The sequence below is a fragment of the Leptonychotes weddellii genome, chromosome 10 (genome assembly GCF_054177405.1).
Source record: "Leptonychotes weddellii isolate Sample4059 chromosome 10, ASM5417740v2, whole genome shotgun sequence".
Classification (NCBI taxonomy): Eukaryota; Metazoa; Chordata; class Mammalia; order Carnivora; family Phocidae; genus Leptonychotes; species Leptonychotes weddellii.
Genome location: NC_138378.1, coordinates 86,296,483 through 86,315,927, shown reverse-complemented (window position 1 = coordinate 86,315,927; position 19,445 = coordinate 86,296,483). Strand labels below are relative to the sequence as shown.

The 19,445-nt window shown below is 45.4% G+C and overlaps 1 protein-coding gene and 2 long non-coding RNA genes across 5 annotated transcripts in view; 2 read left to right on the top strand and 1 right to left on the bottom strand.

Annotated features, from left to right (window-relative positions):
• The window catches only part of SUCLG1 (succinate-CoA ligase GDP/ADP-forming subunit alpha), a 31,031-nt gene extending 29,822 nt beyond the window's left edge, over positions 1-1,209 (top strand). The window contains exon 9 of the mRNA XM_081796667.1: positions 973-1,209. Coding sequence (XP_081652793.1) covers positions 973-999 — 27 coding nt within the window. The 3' untranslated portion in view covers positions 1,000-1,209. The remainder of the gene's footprint in view (positions 1-972) is intronic.
• Positions 1,210-4,753: 3,544 nt separating this feature from the next.
• On the top strand, positions 4,754-12,206 carry LOC115937029 (uncharacterized). Of its 2 annotated transcripts, XR_014138191.1 has the most exons (4): positions 4,754-5,378; positions 8,403-11,060; positions 11,669-11,822; positions 12,079-12,206. It is a non-coding gene; the product is annotated as an uncharacterized LOC115937029 (long non-coding RNA). The 2 variants fall into 2 exon arrangements; XR_014138192.1 differs by lacking the exon at positions 11,669-11,822 and having other exon boundaries at positions 4,755-5,378.
• Positions 12,207-17,088: 4,882 nt separating this feature from the next.
• On the bottom strand, positions 17,089-18,820 carry LOC115937030 (uncharacterized). 2 transcript variants are annotated; one of them, XR_004072371.2, is made up of 3 exons: positions 18,270-18,820; positions 17,951-18,042; positions 17,089-17,519 (listed from the first exon to the last, which is right to left on the bottom strand). It is a non-coding gene; the product is annotated as an uncharacterized LOC115937030 (long non-coding RNA). The 2 variants fall into 2 exon arrangements; XR_004072372.2 differs by having other exon boundaries at positions 17,967-18,042.
• Between the last annotated feature and the right edge of the window lie 625 nt (positions 18,821-19,445).

Below are 19,445 nucleotides of genomic sequence, written 5' to 3'. Positions count from 1 at the left end.
TTGCTTTTCCTTTTTAATAGAACATTATGGTTTAAAATGTTCTAAATGGCTCGGTATCTTCTATAATCTCTTTGCAGTGAGTTTTAGCCTGTCTCTTTAAGTGATCATTTAAAGCTCTCTTTCTTTTTATTTTTATGATGGTTATAGCTTTGACAAAAAAGCAAAGCAAAAACCAGACATAAGCATGTTGAGAACAGGCACAAATTTGTATCCCCAGGAGGGAACCATGTTTTGGCTCAATCTTTTTTGCCCTTGCCTTGCTCCTTGTTTTATTGAATCTTTGCATGATCCTGTCTTTTGAAATAAGACACTATGTGCCACAGTTCTGGGTGGTTAGTGAGAGTGTGTCAGGGGGTTGGGGGCAGGAAAATGGGGGGAAGCAAATGCTTACACTCACTTTGGAGACATGCATTACCATTTTGCTCCAGTAAGTGGCAGCAGGCAACTACACTTCAGTTGTAGTCTGATTACAATCTGGAGAGATGTGATTTTCACTAGTGTTTCCTTTTCAGATATTTCTGAGGTGCTTTACATTCTGTTCAAATCTTAACTGAATCTGCGTTTAGTCTCTTTCTTGGAGAAACTAAGCAAAGCTATTTCCATTGCCTTATTAAAAAGGCCAGTGCGGTTCACTTGTGGCCTTGAAGGGTTTGCATAAGTAGTCAAGTTTGTCAGCTCTTAATAATAATACTGCCGTAGAAAAATAAGTACAGTTCAAAGCCTCTCGGCCTCTGTGTTTGGGAAACATAAAGTTGAGGCTCTGCCTCTGGTTTCGTGAAATTCAAGCTGACACAGCCTAATTTGAAAGCTATTCTGTTGTGTTCAAGCACCCTCATCCTGGTCCATTTCACTTCTGTAATTTTTGGTTGTTCAAAGGGTCCTAAAGATAAGATGTTTCAGAATCACTTTGACCGAGAATGCAATTTGAATCTTAAATCTTTTTTATCACCTCTCTGTTCCCTGTTTCTGAAGGAGTTCGAAAAGAGGAAGATGCTATGAAAGAGAAAAGAAGTTCCCTAAACCTGTGGCGTGATTATGGAAATGTGCGGCAGCAGCGATTTGCTTCTCTTGTCCCTCACTGTCAGCCTGTGTACCTGTCGCTGCTTTGTCAGTAGCACGAAGTCAAAACAAGGTTCAGAATGTCCAATATCGGGATGTCTCCACCTCATCGTGTAACACACAGCCAGTAAACCTACCATTTGATTTGAATATGCTCTTGGAGCTTTTTATTGTTTCGACGAGGGGGGGCGGAGGGAGAGTGGGAGAAATGGGGGGGGGTGTTGTGCGGGTTTTAATGGGCTCTGCAGAGAACATTGTAACAAAACTCTGGACAGAACGAGGCTGTAAAAATGTCAGTATGGCAGTGGTCTAATGATCTCAGGCGTAGAGTGACTTCACTTCTCCTTTGAATCGGTTTTCCCACGTGTCTGTGTGCGGCACTATCTTGCAGGGCAGTTTGGAGGATTGGAGCGTGTAGTAAGGCAACTTAATTGTTGTCCACACCACCGGCCGCAGTGGCCCCAGCGGGATTCCAGGCAGAAGCTCACCTGTGCTTCAATTGAGAAATGGAAAGTTTTCAGTAATGCTGTGTTTTTCTGTGGTTCTGCAGAGGTTCTGTGTTTTTCTGTGGTTCTCTCCCCTTCCCCATCCAGAGCCTGCTTTTCTTTGCTTGAGATTTAAGACATCTGCTGCAAAAACCCCAGGAAAGCGGTTAGCCATTCTACTTTGGTTTAAAAGGGAGCTTGTTAACAAGAACCAATTCCAGTGGATATTCTCACATTGTGTAACTGCCCTGAAGGAAACAAACATTGTATTAGGGAGAAGCCCTGAAGAAAGACTGTTTGGGGAGGCCTTCCTGGGGAGGGGCTATGAGCTGGGACCTGGAGGCTGAGAAGGTACCAGCCACGCAGCAGGCCGAGCGCCCAGGCAAAGGCAGGGAGAGGGGAAGAGCTCACTTTGAGGAGGTAAAGGAACGCTGGGTCTTTGGGGCAGTGAGCCCTGGGAGGGGCTGGAGGAGATTTTGGGGGGCTGGGGGGACAGAGGTGCTTTTGGAGCTCCCATGAGCATGCCCAGGCTGCTGAGGGCACAGATAGCAGGTGTCAGGCACAAAAAGATTCTGCCTGGACCACGGGACACAGGGTGATGGGCTTTGGGGCAGATAGTCTTTAGTTCCTGCTCACAGCTGTTTCCTCATCTTGAAAGTGGGGACAATGACCCCCATCCCACAGGTACCTCACAGGATGTATGAGGCTGCTCTTGGCATTGCTCATAAGCTGAACTTGCCTCCTGCTGTGCTGAGCTCAGCCCAGGCTGACACCCATCGCTAGGGAGGAAGGTACTTACTGTCTTAGTGGTTGGCACTCCCACCCCAAGGTCCCTACAAAGCAAACATATCCTTCTTTTGTCTAACTGAGGCTTTGTGACAGGAGCACAATTCAGATGAGGGGCAGGTGAACCTACCAGAAGAGATGCTTTTGAGGGTCCACTCCTGATTCCAGGCTGCTCTGGGCCTGGCTCAGCCCCCTGTCCTGTCCCCTGAACATCCATCCCAAGATAACACCTCTTGCCTCACAGCTCTGTTCCTGTTGCCTACCCCAGCAAACTCAGTGCCCTCTCGACCCTTTCTTCTCTCTCCCACCCCCATCCTCCCTCTCCCACACCTCTCTCCACCCCTCCCAGGGCCTTGTGAAACCACTCCCTCCTGGCCATCTCTCCCCTCTCCCCTCCCGCCGCCACCACCACCTCTGGTCCCAGCAGCTCAGACAGCAGCGGGAGAGATACTTGGTTCTGTTTTCTCTGATTTCATTTTTACAAAGCCAAGAATGAAAGTCCCGCTCATGACCCCAGTGCATTCTTTTTGGAAGTGGGGGGAGAGGGAGAATCTTAAGCAGTCTCCATGCCCAACGTGGAGCCCATGCGGGGCTCGATCTCATGACCCCGAGATCATGCCCTGAGCCGAAATCAGGAGTCAGACGCTTAACTGACTGAGCCACCCAGGTGCTCCCCCAGTCCATTTTTTAAAAACTATTGTTACAGAAACTTTGAAGCACTTACAGAACAGTTATGATAAAATAAGGAACCCCTTCTACCCATCACCCAGCTTTGAAAATTATCAACATTCTGCTATTCTGCTATTGTCCTAGGATCTGTACCTCCAGTAACCCCTTACCCCCAGGACTCCCAGGGCTATTGTTACAGTTGTTTTGTGGAGGCAAAATGTACTTATGCTGAAATGGATCAATCTTAACCAAACACATCTGACAAATGGATGAAACTATGGTACCACATTCTTCTCAGGACACAGAACATTTCCATCCTCCCAGAAAGTTCCATTCTGGCCTACGCAATAGGTGTACGGTATTCATCTTAGATTAGTTGTGTCTGTCCTAGACATTTATATGAAGGGAGTCTTTTAGTTTGCCATCTTACATGTTGGCCTCTTTCAGTCAGCATAATTTCTGTGATGTTCACCGGGCCAGTGTGTGTGTCCGCAGTTCATTCCCACTTACTGCTGGCTTCTACTCCCTTGCATGGATTCTGCCACAATACGTTCCTTTTCCCTCTATTTTCTGAAATGGACCAGGGTGAAGAAATGTACCACCGATGAAGCTGAAGAAGTAAAATCAGAAGAGATCTTGAAGGCCAAGTGAAGACTTTTGCACTTTATTCCCCAGAGCAATGAAAGCTCTCGAAGAGTTTGAAGTGGCAGCATCTGCATTTTTGAGAATGCTTCCTGGCTCCTGTGTGGATGCAGGAGAGCACTCAGCAGTTTATTGCATTAATGCCGCTGAGGGCTGGTGGTTTCTTGGGCCAGAATGGTGGCAGGAGGGAGAGAAGAGGGTGGCTGCTCCGGTCTGAGAGATCTGTAAGGAGTGAACTGGACAGTACCTGGTGAGTCATTGGACTTAGGCGGGGAAGGATGAGAGATGAGACAGCCGGTCAGTTTCCAGCTTGAGCAGTGCGACAGCTGAGGCCCTGGCTTGATAGAAAAGGAGGAAACTCGAGAGGAAGTATTGAATTTGACATTTCCCTCAGGGTGACAAGGCCAAGTAAACCACGGTACATGCAAGTTCTGGGCACCCCGGCTTGTCTTTGTGTATGAGTCACAGAAGCGACAGGAGTGATGGTGAGCATCTAGGGAAAGAGAAGGAAAGGCCTGGGCCACCCCATCTCAGCATTTCCATGCCATCGGGACGTCAGACACTGAGATGGAGCTCAAACATAACTGCACGAAGAATGGTACAGCATGCCTTCTAGACAACATGGCCATAAACTAGAGGTCCTGTTTGATGCTAAATCCTCCTGTGCAGAGTTCAGACTCCCAAGACCGGTCGGGGAGTGGGAGCTCAGTGATCATCCATGAGTGCAGTCCTTCCTGTCACACATCTTTATGAGAATTTTCAAGGGAAAATTGAGCTGATGACGTGAAGGTTCCAAATTTCCTTTGGAATCCGTGGATGGCAAATGCCAACTATGGCATGTAAGGGGGCACCTGGGAGGGCTTTATCATCCTGAACTGTGCTTTTGAGAGGAACAGAAACATTTTCTTGGAGCTATGAGGATTTAGCAGGCTTTGCCTCTGTTTTCGAAGTGACATTCGTCCTAAATGTTACATATTTGAATTGCAAGGCCTGGGCTGGGGAGTAGGGAGGTGAGGGGGCAGGGCCTTGTGGAGAATTTGGAAAGTGATGGGAAATCAGTACTGATATAACAGAAAGCAGTTGGGACATTTTTTTGTTTCCCAAGAGAAAGCTGAGCGGTAAATGGATGATAAGGTTAACTGGAAATGATGACCATTTATGACCCCAGATCCCTTGTTGAATCCAATGATTGGAGCCCTGGGTTTAAACTCTTCCCTGAGGCTTTCTTTCTTTCTTTTTTTTTTGCATTTGTATTTTAATGTTAAGCTTTTGGAGAAGGAACTTTACAGGGAAATTGCAGAGTTCATTATACCCTTCCTCCTTGAAGCCAGTCTATCCTATGCAAGCAGCTCATACCTGCTGGCTAGAAAGTTGAGCATGATTCCAATTGGCAAGCCTCTTGGCAGCCCTTTTGCTTGTTTCAGACCAGGTTGGTTCATTTGGTTCCGTCTTCTCCGGGTCCTGACCTCTGGCCCTGCAACTCCTACCTTGATTCCTGGTTTTCTCCCGGACTGAGCATTAGAACATGTTCTCTCATGTATTTGAACTTTGGTTCCCCTCAGTGGATTTTGGCTTGGACATCCCATTGGCTTTTAGCACTCTGCACCCTGGGTGGTCCCTGGGAGGTGGCTGACAGATGGCACATTCAAAAGTGAAGTGCCCTGGGATCAGAAAGAGCGAGAAGCCATTACCACATTTACGCCTGAATTAGCAAGGAGAGGAAGCTGTTTTCCCAAGGTGAGACCAGTAGCTCTGTGAGAGGGCTCCAGGCAGGTGCTGTGGCCCTGAGGAGGGGATCCCAAACCACTGCCTAGGTCAAGACCTGACATGGTAGAGGTGAGGGGAAAGAATGTCCTGATCTCACACCCCTCCTGTCCTCTCTCTCCTGCCAGTACGAGGCCTGGCTCCACCCACCTGGAAGGCAGGGGTGGGCAAGCCCAGATGATGCCATGCAAAGTGCAGCCTCCTGAGGGCACAGAGCGGAGCTGAGCAGGGCAGATGGAGAAGGGACACGGAGGGGGTCCATGGAGAATCACGGTTTTACCCACCCCAGCTTCACACTGGGACAATATCCCAGCCCAGGCAGCAGCAAGTCCATTTTGGCGGGAAATTGACGTCAGATACAGTAGCAGATCAGCATGGGCACGTTTGGGGCAACACCCGACAGCCCCAGGGAAACCGTTAGTGGAATTTTGCATTTTACCCTAAGTAGTATTCCCCAGGGAAAAATTGTTTGTTTGCTCTCTAAAGTGTGGGAAGATAAAGGGGCATTTTTGGTGGGTAGACCATGATATTGGGTTTGGTGAGTGTCCCATGAGACACGTGAAGCAAGCTTTCGGATGTTCAAGGAAGGGAGGCTGTAGGTGCAGATGAGCACCCTGGGGCCTGGGAGGTGAAGGGCCTGGGACCCGGGACGGGAGAGGACAGGAAGCTGGGCCAATGCAGTGTCTGCAGAGAGTCCAGGACTCCTGCTCTGTGGTTTTCCAGAGTCTGGAAGCAACGGTGCAGTCGTGAGCTCCTTGGTCCCAGGCTGCTCTCTGGCTGGTTCGCCGGAAATCACCTGGCACGGAGTGGTTTGCCCAGAGCACAACAGGCAGGACAGGACTTGTACCTGAGGCTCAGAAGCAGGTGACCCTGGCCCAGGAAGGATTCCCTTCTTGGGAGTTCCAGACAGTTTGTCGTTGTCCCTTGCCTCTCAGATGACACAGAGCTGCTGTAATGGAAAAGATCTGAAGAAAGATTGACCTAGCCTCATTTTGCAGGTGGGAGAGCTGTTGCATGGAGGTTAGGCCTAAAATTGCAACCAAGTTGGTGACAAAACTAAAATTTGTCATTTGGAAGGGGTTGCCCCTCCTGACTCCCAGGCCTGTGCCTCACTCAAGGGGCATGAGGAGGGCATCAGAGCTGGTCATCACAAGGCAGTTAGAGGTGATAGGAGGTGCTTAGGATAGACAGCATTTTCAAGGAATCTGCACACACAAAAATAGGTATTCAAATAGTGTGAATACAATGGTGGCCCACCTTCCTTGAGTTTTATATATTCCACGAGTGGGATCGGCTCAGCCTGGCAGGGGTATGGTCCGAGAGTGGTTTATGGCCCTCAGATGGAATAAAGCTGGAGAACTGGGCAGGAGTGAGAACCTTGTTCTTGGCTTCAGTGTCACAGAGCTAGACTATTCTCGATAATGAGCCAACCACAGACAATTGGGATGGATGATTCTAGGCGGACTTGGCAGCTTTCGGATAAGCCACCGGAAAAGGAACTGTGATTCCTTATCAATTGCACTTTATCAAGAATTCCATCAAAGCTCTGTGGGGTTCCGTGTCGGGTCAGCTCTGTCAGATCTAGAATCGAGATTCGAAATTTCTCAAGATCAAAAGCTTGGTAAGGTATGCTGTAATCCACGGGGAAATTGAGCTGACAATGTGAAGGTCAGTGCTGATGGCTTTTATTCCAATACAGGAGTTCTATCTTTTAATACTTTTTTTGCTCATTAGTATTCTGGTGTGGGAAGGAAGCTCAGCTGCTGAATTAATGATGTCTCGATATGCAAGAACTTTAATTTTGACACGGGGAGAGTACGGTGATCCTCACTGTGATCTGGTTGGTCTTTGGTGATTCCTAGCAGTAATCCAGAGAAGAGTGTGAGAGAGGCTGGTGACAGGTTTCTGGTGGTGGGGTGGAAATGAGGAGATAAGAACCTCAAGGCAGGAAGAGTCATCCGCAAACACCATCCAAGACTGGACAGAGCAAAGCCAGTTTATGATAGTGTTGGTCAAGTTAGAACTTTCCTCGTCTTACTCCGACCCCAGAAGGGTGAGAAACAGCTGCTGGTAAGTGGGGAAGATGGCGACGGGGGGAGGAAAGAAGCCAACTGTTCCTTGTCCCTGTCACCTGACTTCCTGCCTGAGGCAGGCCCTGGGCTCCAGTGGAGGCTGCGCCGAGGTGGGGAGTGGGGGTGGGGATAGTGACAGCGAAAGTGGTGAGAAGCTCGACTTCTGAATGGACATTATTATTACTTGGAATTGGAAATACTAAATTCTGAAGCAGTTGGCGGTTTAAATTAGTGTTAGGATTTTGAATCTTCTGCGTGGGAACAAATAAGTCATTAGGGGTAAGAGAAATAAGTAGCCCTCTGTTAGTTTCCCAGGACTGTCGCAACAAATGACCACAAACTGGGCTGTGGCACAAGAGGAATTTATTCTCTCACAGGTCTGGAGGCTGGAGTCCAAAATCAAGATGTCGGCAGGTCCGCACCCCCTCCAGAGGCTCTGGGGGACAGTCACCAGCTTCCAGAGGCTGTTGGTGTTTGTTGGGTTTCCTTGGCATTGAGGGCTCCCCTGGGTAATCCAGGATAAATCCAGGATAATCTCTTCATCTCACGAGCCTTCACTCAATCACCTAAGCAAAGACCCTTTTTCTAAATTAGGTAGTATTCACAGATTCCTGGAATTAGGAGGCAGACATCTTTCAGGGGGAGCGGGGCACCATTCAATCCATGACATCTCCCAAAGTTGCTTGTGTTCACGTTCTGTGAGTCATGCTCATTCAGTGCAGCGGGACTTGGGAACACACAGAGAAGACAGTGCCTGGTGCACAGGTCTGAATTTGCACTGTATTCTGAAAGCTCCAGGATGGATCTCCAGGGATGGGATCCAGCACATTCTTTTCAGCATCTCAGGAGGGAGACAAAATTCGGGCTTTACTGGGTACCATGTGGGAGGGTGCCAGAGTTGGTAGTTGTTTCTTCTTCTTTTTAGAAAACCCTCAGTGGAATGCAGGCAAGGTCATCAGCTTTAAGTGAAGGGGTGGCAGCGGTTTGTTGGAGCCTTGAAGAACAGGGAGAACACGTGGACTGTCCTCAGGAGAATAGGAAAGCAACCAATTTAGATCTTCACCACACTTCAGCTAAGTGCTCCTAATTGTTCCCTGCCTCAGATCTCTCTACTGTCTTTATCTTCATGCCCCCCCTTCTCTGTTCTTGCTCAACAACCTTCAATGAACCCTTATTGTTAAGACAGTGGAGTTGAGGGGTGCCTGGGTGGCTCGGTTGTTAAGCGTCTGCCTTCGGCTCAGGTCATGATCCTGAGGTCCTGGGATAGAGCTCCGTATCGGGCTCCCTGCTCAGCGGGGAAGCCTGCTTCTGCCTCTTCCACTTCCTCTGCTGTGTTCCCTCTCTCGCTGTGTCTCGCTGTGTCTCTCTCTGTCAAATAAATGAATAAAATCTTAAAAAAAAAAAAAAAAAAAGACAGTGGAGTTGAAAGTGCATAGCCTAGTAAGACCCACGACGACCTGGACCCTGACAGTTCCCCTGCTCCTTGATCTGTTCAAGTGATTGCTCCTCAGCTAAGCCAGCAGGAGGCAGTTTTTTTTTTTTCCTGTAATGAACCACATAGTAAATATTTTAGGCTTTGCCAGCAACAGTCTCTGTTGTGACCACCCAACTCCGCTGTTGCAGTGAGAAAGTCAGAAACAATACCACATGAATGAGCATGGCTGTCTTCCAATCACTTTATTTGTCGGCTCTGAAATTTGAATTTCATAGAATTTCCATGTGTCACGAAAGATTTCTTTGACGGTTTTTCAACCATCCAAAAACGTAAAACCCTTTATTCGCTTGCAGCCCCTACGAAAACATGGCAGGCGGGATTTGGCCCATGACCCACAGTTCACTGAACACTGACATAAACCATGTATGTTCTTTCTTTCACTCGGACCACCCTTCCTGCCCCAGATCCATCTTCTTGCAAGTTTATGTCTGTCCTTTACTTTGACCTCAATACTTTCCATTCCTTTTCCTTCAGCGTTCTTTAATCTCCCCTTTTGCCCCAAAGCTCTTAGGGACCCTGCATGGTATTTGGCTTTCTGTAGCCCAGATGATCTGTGCTCCTCATGATGCTTAGCTGGGTCCGTTATTTGTCTTTTCTCTATCTTATGCCTCCCAAGCAGACTGTATATTTCTGGAGGGAGGGCAGAGCTGACATTTTATGTCTCCATGTGTCTCATAGAGTCATGCCCTACCCTACTTGGTGTTCAATAAATATTCAGGAACAAAATGATACTTTTTAGCCCCTACTCTGCAGGGCTCAGCAGGATTGTTTTATGCACAAAGTTCAGAAATAAAAAGCCAAACCCCAGCAAAATTGCTTCCTTTTGCATTCTTCATTTTGATGATGTCTCTAAGGTGTGGTTTCCTAGATTCTTTATGCCCCTAATATAGTCCAAATTACCTTATATTTCTGTTGTCTCTAATAGATAGGAAGTGACACATAGGGTACAGAGCCCCCGGTCACCTAGAGTCATATACTAAAACCTGTCAGAGTAAGGTAAAGAATAGACCACACCAGACATTGGTCTGAAAAGACCCCACTGGTGTGAGTATTTCCCAGACTCCTCTAGCTTCCCCACTGCCCCACCCCCACCCTACCTTGCTCCCAGCCACCACGCTCACCTTCCTTTGGTTTGTGTAAGTCGTCAACCTCTTTGCCACCTCCAGGACACCTCACATCTTACTCTCTCTGTGCCCCCTGGCCCACATAAACACAATTAGCCTGACAAGGTCCTACCCAGCCATTATGCAGGTCTATCTTCTCAGGCCCCTCAATCTATATATTAACCCCTCCTTGCCCTCGTTCATTCTCTTTCCGAGTAGCACCTGCAGGCTTCTACCCTTGAAATCATCACACATCCTCAGCTTACAGTGATTTGTCTGCGTCTCTCTGCTCCACCTTTCTCCCCGAAAACTCGAGGGCCGGAAGTAGAGCTGACTTGTGTTCACCCACGTTTGCTGTCTTAGCCTCTGCCTGACGCATAGTGTGTGCACACTGACTATTTAATGAATAAATGGACAAATGCCTCCATGGCACGGAGTGAAAATCATGTCGCTTTACGGCTTAGTTTTTATTCGCTTATTTTGTTTGTCTTTACATTATTATCTCTTTCACGGCACATTCCTGTTCTTAGAGGACTGTGCATTTTTATTATTTGTGTCAGGCACATAGATAAGTGCTTAAAAACATAATAACAATTAGGAAAAGCCCTCTTTTGCTCTCCCTGGTGCTAGTGCAGAATCCGTGCAGTGATTTTGTGACTGTTTGCTCTGAGGTCCCTGGAGCCGATATTGCTGTGCTTGCTTTGTTTTCTGAGGGACTCGCTGAGCTGCAGAGAGAATCTTTGAGCCTATCTTGCTCCTGCTTTCTGCTTCCCCATCCCTGTTGGCGATAGGCTTTCGAAGTAGGAGGCATGAAATCATGTTCCCTTTATTGGCAGCTCTAAAGAGCATCTGAAGCACTGGAGTGGTGATCTTCAAACTGCTGGGGAAGATTTGAAAGAGCACCAATGTCTGGGCCCCACACGCGAACAGTTACGGCAAGATCTTGGTGGTGGGTCCACCACGGAGATGTTTTAAAAGCTTCCAGGTGAGACAGAAAGACAAATACTGCATGGTCTCTCTTATTTGTGGAAGCTAAGAACAAAGTTGAACTCAGAGAAACAGAGAGTAGAATGGTGGTGGCCGGGGCTGGGAGGTGGGGAGAGATGGGGAGATGCTGGCCAAAGAGAACTAACTCTCAGTTATAACTAAGTTCTGGGGATCTAATGTGCAGCATGGTGACTGCAGTTAACAATATTCTATCGTATACTTGAAATTTGCTAAGAGAGTAGATCTCAAGCACAAGGGTAGCCGGGTAAGGTGATGGATGTGTGAATTAACTTGATTGTGGTAATTATCCCATAATGTATACACGTATCAAACCATTACATTGTCTGCTTTACATATATCCAATTTTGCTTGTAAACTTAACCTCCATGAAGCTTGGGGAGAAGCTCCCAGGGGATTCTTTTGTGCGGCGAGGGCTGAGAACCATGGCTGTGGAGGAGGAAACACAGCTATGGCATTGGCTAAAGAGGGGTTCAGAGAGTCTTGACTGTAGCAATGACAAGCACTTGGAACCAGTCTAAGTTTTTTGTGACAAACAAGCAGAGAAGCCTTGCTCCCAGGCTATAATCCATTTCTTTTCTCACACAGGTATGGAAGGAATAACCCTCAAGAGTACTTGTGGCCTGGAAAACTTCAGAAGGGAAATAGGGCTTTGGGACCCAGAGATTCTCATTTGATTCCCTATACTTTTTCTGTTGCCGGTGGGGCAGGCAGGATTTATGAGGTCTGCAGTGGGGCCAAGGTGATTTGAAACTTGATTATTTGGGGTGTCAGGGAATTCAGGAGAGAAAGATCAAGTTCCCAGGTGATGATGCTGTTGGTCTGGGACTCACATTTGGAGAACTGTTAGTTTATTATCCTAGGGTCATCCTGTCTTTGGTTCCTAATGACTGATCACTTTGAGATAACCGAGGCATCATTGAAATGGCTTTCTCAGAGGTGGGGGGTGATAAACAGCAATCTACCCTGCTCACTCTGCCTTTCTTCATCCTTTCCAGCAACTCAAGACTTGCTTCCTGGAGCCAGCCTTCCCCAGCTATTTAATTCAAGCCTAGAAGGAAGTACCAAGTCTTTGATGTGTACTTTGGCCCATAACTATTTCAGTAGAGTTAAAAAGTATTTCCCATTCAACATCTCATGTAACTCTTTATTTTTTTACATTTTTAATTGTTATGTTAATCACTATACATTACATCATTAGTTTTTGATGTAGTGTTCATGTAACTCTTTAGAAAACCAAGTGTTTCATTCTCCTGCTTCTTCTGTTTCCTCATGATGTTTCTTCTCCTGTAGAACTTCATCTATTTATCTATCTATCTACCCATCCATCCATCCATCCATCCATCCATCCATCCATCCATCCATCTATCTATTATCTACTTATTTATTTGGCTTGCTGTGGTGCTGAACCTGATTCTCATTCAGCAATTACTCTTTAGTTCAAGAACTTATCACTATTTGACTAGAGTCTGTGTCTCTCAGTTCCAGTTCTCAAGAAAGAGAATATTTGATTAGCTACCCAAACCTGTGGGTGAGATACTCTTGGGTCAGGTGCCACCTCACTCCTACCTCAAACCATCCGATGGGAAATTGAGGTAGGGCATGCATAGATGGAGGCCCACTCAACAGGGTCATTGTATAAGAACAGGGGTCAATAAAGTTTTCTTGAAAGGGCCAGACAGTAAATAGTTTAGGCTCTGCAGGTCATATGGTCTGTGTTGCTGTGATAGCCCCCAGGTAAGCCATAGACAACATATAAATAAATGGGTGTGGCTATGTTCTAAGACAACTATATTTACATGAATAAGATTGGACTGCATTTGACCCCTTGGCCATAGTTTACTGACTCTTGTATCTGAGCACCCTAAATGCTTTTAACTTCTTAACTGCAATAACTTAATCGTAATTTTTCTCTCTGTTAATTGTGTCACTTGCAAAGGCTTACAGAGCTCTCAAGACAGACATATCATTGTCTATTTTATATTCCTCATAGCACTAACATGGCAAGTGATGCACATTGTATCCTAGCAATTGTTTTGTAGTGGATGTAAAGAATGTTTGGATGAGCTATTTGGGCTTCCTAGAGATTGGCATAATGTAAATCCAACCAGTCTGTTTTATAAAGTTGGCCAAATCTTCTAATCAGAGTACATGCCTTAATTTTCCCCGTAGTAGCCAAGTGTGATGCATATTGGGCATTGTTCACTAAAAAAAAAAAAATTCTCCTTATTGTCTTGATCCCACAGACCATAGGATTCTTTGTGAAAACTTTATTCTTAAGTCCCTGGCCAGGAATAGCCTAGATGGGGCAGAATAGGGGTCTGCTGAGGCAAGAGTTCTTACTCTGGCTGAACATTTATTTAAACACTAATTTAATTAATCTGATAATTTAATTTAATTTTAATTATCACCTGGCCAGCTTTAAAAAAATGCCAATTGCCAGACTGAAGATTCTTTGAGGATGAGACCCAAACATCATGTCTTATTGTGTGATAGGGGTTGGAAAGCTAAATACTATATTTACTATAGTCCCTTCCACTTGGGTTCTATAAATGACCCAGCTTCTTCCAAGCAGACACACCCATGCAAGACTAGAAGGAAAAAGTGACCGTCATGAGGCAAATATAGTTGTGGAGGCATTTAGTATTTTTCTGTAGCAACTGTTCCAGAGTCCCTCCTGTGTGGTTTCAGCTTTGTGGGTATTGAGAAGCATGGTATTTAATTTGCTGGCAAAGATCACAGCAAAGGTATAGTGATCTTGGTGCCAATATGGCTTCCTGATCATGGTAGAGAGGGGCGGTTCCCTGGTGAGCAAGTTCTGCTTTTATTCTGAGGGTCATTTCTGGAAGTTCAGTTCAGTTATTCCAGTGTTTTTCGTAAGTCACCTAAAAATCAGCATTAAATTCCTTTATACTAAAGCTAGTTAGAATGAATTCTGTTGTTTGCACGGAACTGGGAGTGATATCAAAATCAGGCAACAGAAACTGAAGGATGGGAATCTGGGGTGGGGGACATGATTTGGTTGAATTTGAAGGCCCTGAGGATCTGGTAACTATTAGAGGGTAGGCTACTGATGGACCATGGCAGGGGGGATACAAAAGTTACTTCAGTTACATAAATTCCAGGGTCATCTGGAATAAAGTGCCTATTGGAATCATGGTGCTCTCAGACTGAGTATGTATTAGGGTAGCAGTACAAGGGCCATGGGAATGTGCTGGCTGGCTTATTTATTTATTTGTTTGAGAGAGAGCACAGAGGGAGGAGCAGAGGGAGAGGGAGAGAGAGAGAATTTCCAGCAGACTCCTTGCTGAGCAGGATCCCAGGACCCTGAGATCAAGACTGGGGCCAAAATCAAGAGCTGATGCCCAATCGACTGCATCACCCAGGCACCCCTGTGCTGGCTTTTTATAACAGCATTTGAAAACTTTAAAAAAGAGAACTTGGATTTTAAAATTTTCATTCAAGCCTCGGCCAGAGAACTAGTGAGTTTCTTCTACCCTAAAAAAATCTCTTACCTCGGGACGCCTGGGTGGCTCAGTCTGTTAAGCGGCTGCCTTCGGCCCAGGTCATGATCCCAGGGTCCTGGGATTGAGTCCCACATCGGGCTCCTCGCTCAGCGGGGAGCCTGCTTCTCCCTCTCTGTCCCTCTGCTTGTGTTCTCTCTATCAAATAAAATCTTTTTTAAAAAAAAATCTCTTATCTCTTACTGTTGTGGAGTTGATTCAATCAAAGTCAGCTACGCAGTCTGATGAGGGGGGAATGCTTAATTACAATGCAGGTTGAGCTCTTAGCCTCAGCAGATTGCATGTGAAAGTCGGAACAATTGTGGGAAGGAGTAGGAACTTAACATTGGAAATGACCACATTTGGGAGGATTTGGATGAGTCCGAGAACCCAGAAGCCCCAAATCCTATTGAGTTTCCTTTGCACCCGAAGCCTATATTTCCAGACTTCCTTGTATCTTGGGCTCAGCAAATGTCCTAGCTTCCACCAAGCAGGCATGGCCCCATGAGACTGGGAAGGCAGGGTGGACATAGGGAGGCAGATGCCTCCATGCTGGTAATGCTGATCACGGCAGAGGTAATGTGATCCGGAGGCAGCAGACGTGGAGGCAGCTTCCTGATTCCTCAGCTTTCTTTCTAAAACAGCAGAGGATCCCTCAGAAGGTGAGTTCTGTTGTATGGTTTGGAAAGTAGCTCCTACAATCTCACCCTCAAGCCTGCTGTCCAGGTATTTCTGCCAGCCACCTAATAACCATAATAAATTCCTTTCTGCTTAAAGTAGCCAGGGTGAAGTCTGTCCTCTGTAGCTGAACCCTGGTACAGAGAGGTAATAAATCAATTCATCAGCAGCTTTCCTAGCCGCTGTGGAAATGGCCCATAACAACCATAAGAAAAAGGCATCTTGGCTCTGCCTGAATCCCTCTAGGGACAAGTTTCTTAGGCGACTCATTCCATTTTGAACAAATTCCAATTATCAAAAAAAAATTTTTTTTAGTTGTCTGGAATCTGTCTATTTGTAACTTGAGCCCATTGATTTGGTTTCCTGTTAGCACATTTGTTTGGTTTCCTGTTAGTCACTTGGACAAGCTAAAAACTCAAATTCCTCTACTTGTTTTCTCTGTGACATGGTTCCCAGATTCCACCACATTGCCTACAACTAGCTGAGGAAGAGAGAGAGGACAGGAGAGGAAAGGAGAGGAGGAGTGGAGAGGAGAGGAGAGGAGGAGTGGAGAGGAGAGGAGAGGAGAGGGGAGAGGAGAGGGGGAGGGGAGGGGAGGGTTAGTTAGTCCTGATGGGGACTGTGGACCCTGAGTGTGGTGACACGTGCTGGTATAAATCTTTATGTAAAAAGAAAAGCAAAAAAGGGTGGAGAAAGTGTATGTGATTAAAACCTTCTTATTTAGTAAGAGTCCCCATGCCAGCTCATGGTTACTTTGTCAGCCTCATTGGAACATTTTATTTGCATGGTAATTTATCTTCCATCTATTAGTTCATCTTTCTGTTGATAAATTAGTGACCCTTGGTTCATCCACTCAATAGCATGAATTTTGTTATTTTACCCAAGGTAGTTACCCATATTGAAAAAGAGACAGGAAAGGGGAATAGAAATTAAAAACAAATCTAATGTAATGGGGGATTAAATAACATCCCCCGGTTATTTCTATTTCTCAAACTACTTACCATTATCGAAGAGTAGTTGTTTATATGCTTACTGTCTGTGTTCTTTTGCCAGAACATAAACTCTAAGAGGGCAAAGAATTTGTATGTTTTGATCCTTGCTGTATCCTCGGAGTCTGGTCTCTCTCTCTATGCTAATTTAATGAATGCATGTTAGCATAGATACAATGATAGAAAGAAACAGAGGAGGTGAAGGAGCAGAAGGGAGCCTGTGTTAATTTCCTACTGCTGTATTACTAGTTATCACAAACTTAGTCACTTAAAACAACATACATTTATTATCTCATAGCTCACACGGGTCAGGAATCTGGGAGGCACTGCTTGACTGGGTCCTCTGCTCAGGGTCTCACCAGTCTGCAGTCTAAATGTTGATTGACTTCATTCTCATCTGGAGGTTCATCTGAGAAAATGCCTACTTCTGAGCTCATGCAGGTTGTTGGTAGAATTCATTTCCTTGCAATATAACCGAGGACCCCAGTTTCGTACTGGATATTAGGTGGAAGCAGCTCTAGGCTTTTAGAGACCACCTTGCAATCCTCTGCCACATGGTTCTCCCATAGGCAATTCACAGCATGGCTGTCTGCTTCCTTGAGGCCAGCGGAGAAAGTCTCTCTTCACTCTGCTAGGAGTCTTATATAATGTCATGCCATCATGGGAATGGCATTACTTTTGGCATATTCTATCAGTTGGAAGCAGGTCACAGGCTCTGCCCACACTCAAGGGGAGGGATTTATACAAGGTTACTCCTTGGGAATCACCCTAGGGTGTGTTCATCACAGAAGCCCAGGAAAAATGAGAAATGGTCAAGAAGAGAGAGATTTGGCTTTTGTTTCTCAAACATTTCTTTTTATTAAATTCACCCTACATTTTACAATCAAAATATTGTGTAGCTCAGAGACTTGGTTTAGAACGCCCCCAATCTTATACATTTTAGCAAATTCCAAGGTCTGGAATTTTTAGTTTGGTTAATGATTCACATGATGTGGAGTCCTTTGGATTTTAATTTCTCTCTGATGAAGAGGGAATTTCAAGGTAGATTTAGACTGGATCTGGCTCCCTGGTTGTTTAAGAAGTAGACATGTCTTGGTCAACAAGATGGGTAAAATTCCAAGCTGAGAATTTAGAGCACCCAGCATGAACAAAAGTCTACCAGTGATTTCAGAGGAGGTATATGGTTGTGGGACTGGACTTTTCCCTCAGAGTGGCTTCATTTCGTAACCAATGAATCTGGACTGGTCAGACAAGTTGCTTCATGCAGCTCTGCAAAAAGACAGTGAAAGCCTGTGAAATATCTTCTGGCTACTTGTCTCTTTTCCACAGTAGTTGAGTAACCAAAATGTTAGCCCTTTACCCTGGTCAAATGGGAGAGGGGCTTGCCTACAAAGCCTGTGGGTATATAGCTGAGGGTGGAGCATATGTATTTGAAAATCGTAAGAAAAAAGAATGGATTGACCATGCTTGCATTAGAGAACCTGCTGAAGTCCTACTATATTTAATTGAATCAAAGATGCCATTGTAAGGCACAACATTATTTTATATGCCACTAAGCAAGAAAGAGCAAAGCCCTGGCAATTAAACAGCAACAAGCCATTGATTATAAGATACATCACTATTTCAGAGGTATTAGTGTGTGCAAAAAAGGCATGTCTTAGAATTGATGAATAAGGTTGGCTTCCCAGGAGCAAACATACCTGGAAATGGTATTACCTTCAGAAAGCCCTGATTCTCAGCACAGCTGGGGTTTAGAAGACCTGGGAATATGACATTGACTAGTCTGCTGTCACTAGGAAAAGAAAACATTCAAGTTGGAAATGTCCTTGAAAGTCATGTAACCCAGCCTCCCTCCTAGGGCAAGAGAAGATGTGCCTCTCTTTCTAATGGATATTTTTCTAGTCTCTGCGGAAATATTTGGAGCGTTGAGGAACTCACTACCTCACATAGCATCTGGTTGCATTTTTGGGTATAATTTATCAGGTAATGGGGTCCCAATTTAAACCTAACGATGCTTACCTTGATCCAACTGTGTAGGAGAATGTCTGGGTGATTTTAGGCTGGGCATCATCTGTGAAATGGGAAAACGAAGATCCTGTAGAGAAAGCTCATGCCAAGGGAAGAAGAAGATGGGCTGACAGGTACGCCCTGACAGTGCCTCAGCTTATTTATTCTTTCTTTCCTTTGGTGAAAGTACTTATCAAGGGCCAAGGTCTAAATCAATGACAGACATCAGTTCCCAGTTTCCACACCTCTCAGCTCATAGCTCTTCCAACTCCAGTTTGAAAAATACAGAAGAACTCTGATTGGATGTGTTTGCCTTGAGTACCTGCATGTGGTCCCATCACTCACCACCCAGGGGTGCTGTGGTGTAGCAGACAGGTCACTGGCCTTTCCATTCTATAGGCACCTTGACACGGCAGATGGCTTGGGTACCACTGGGCATAGCATTGGTGGGTGTCAGCTGGAAATGAGGATGCACCATGGCACATTGCTTTGCCAGATTGCCAATCAGAGAGCCAGATTGAGGGTAATCGCAGAGGAGGTAGAAAATGATCACACGTGGTAGCAAAGGGGGCTGTATTCATCACACTAGGAAAATGAGAAGCCCCTTGATGGAGTGCTTGAAACACTTGGAGATTATGTAGCGGAATGGACCTTGAGGTTTCCGTCATAGAAAACAGGGACAGAGCCAGTTACACATTACTAGCCAGTGCTAAGTAATTCTGCTTTGACCACGAGCAAAGAAATCTGTAGAAAAGCATGGATTATATTTTTACCAGTTGCACTCATTACAATTTACACCATTATAGTGGATCTTGTCATTAATAAAATATTAACATGTTGCTAAAACTTTAATAACAATAAAGTGCTAATGCATTTTATTTATTTATATTTGATAGTTCATAATCTCACTCTCCTCTACTATAATTAATGAGTCCACTGTTCAAATTCTTAAGAAAGCTATTCATAGATGACTGTGTGTAAATTCAGTTTTAGGAAATAGAAGTAGACTTCCAAAAGTCTTTGCCAATGACTCGGAGATGGTTGTGGAAAAAGCTAAATAAAAAGAAAATTATTTTCTTTTGAATATAAAAGGTACATTTGATTTTTCTCATGGGTGAAGTTAGAGATATGAATAGGAGGAGAACAATATCCGAGCTGATTGCAGTGCTCACCATTGTAACAGATTTT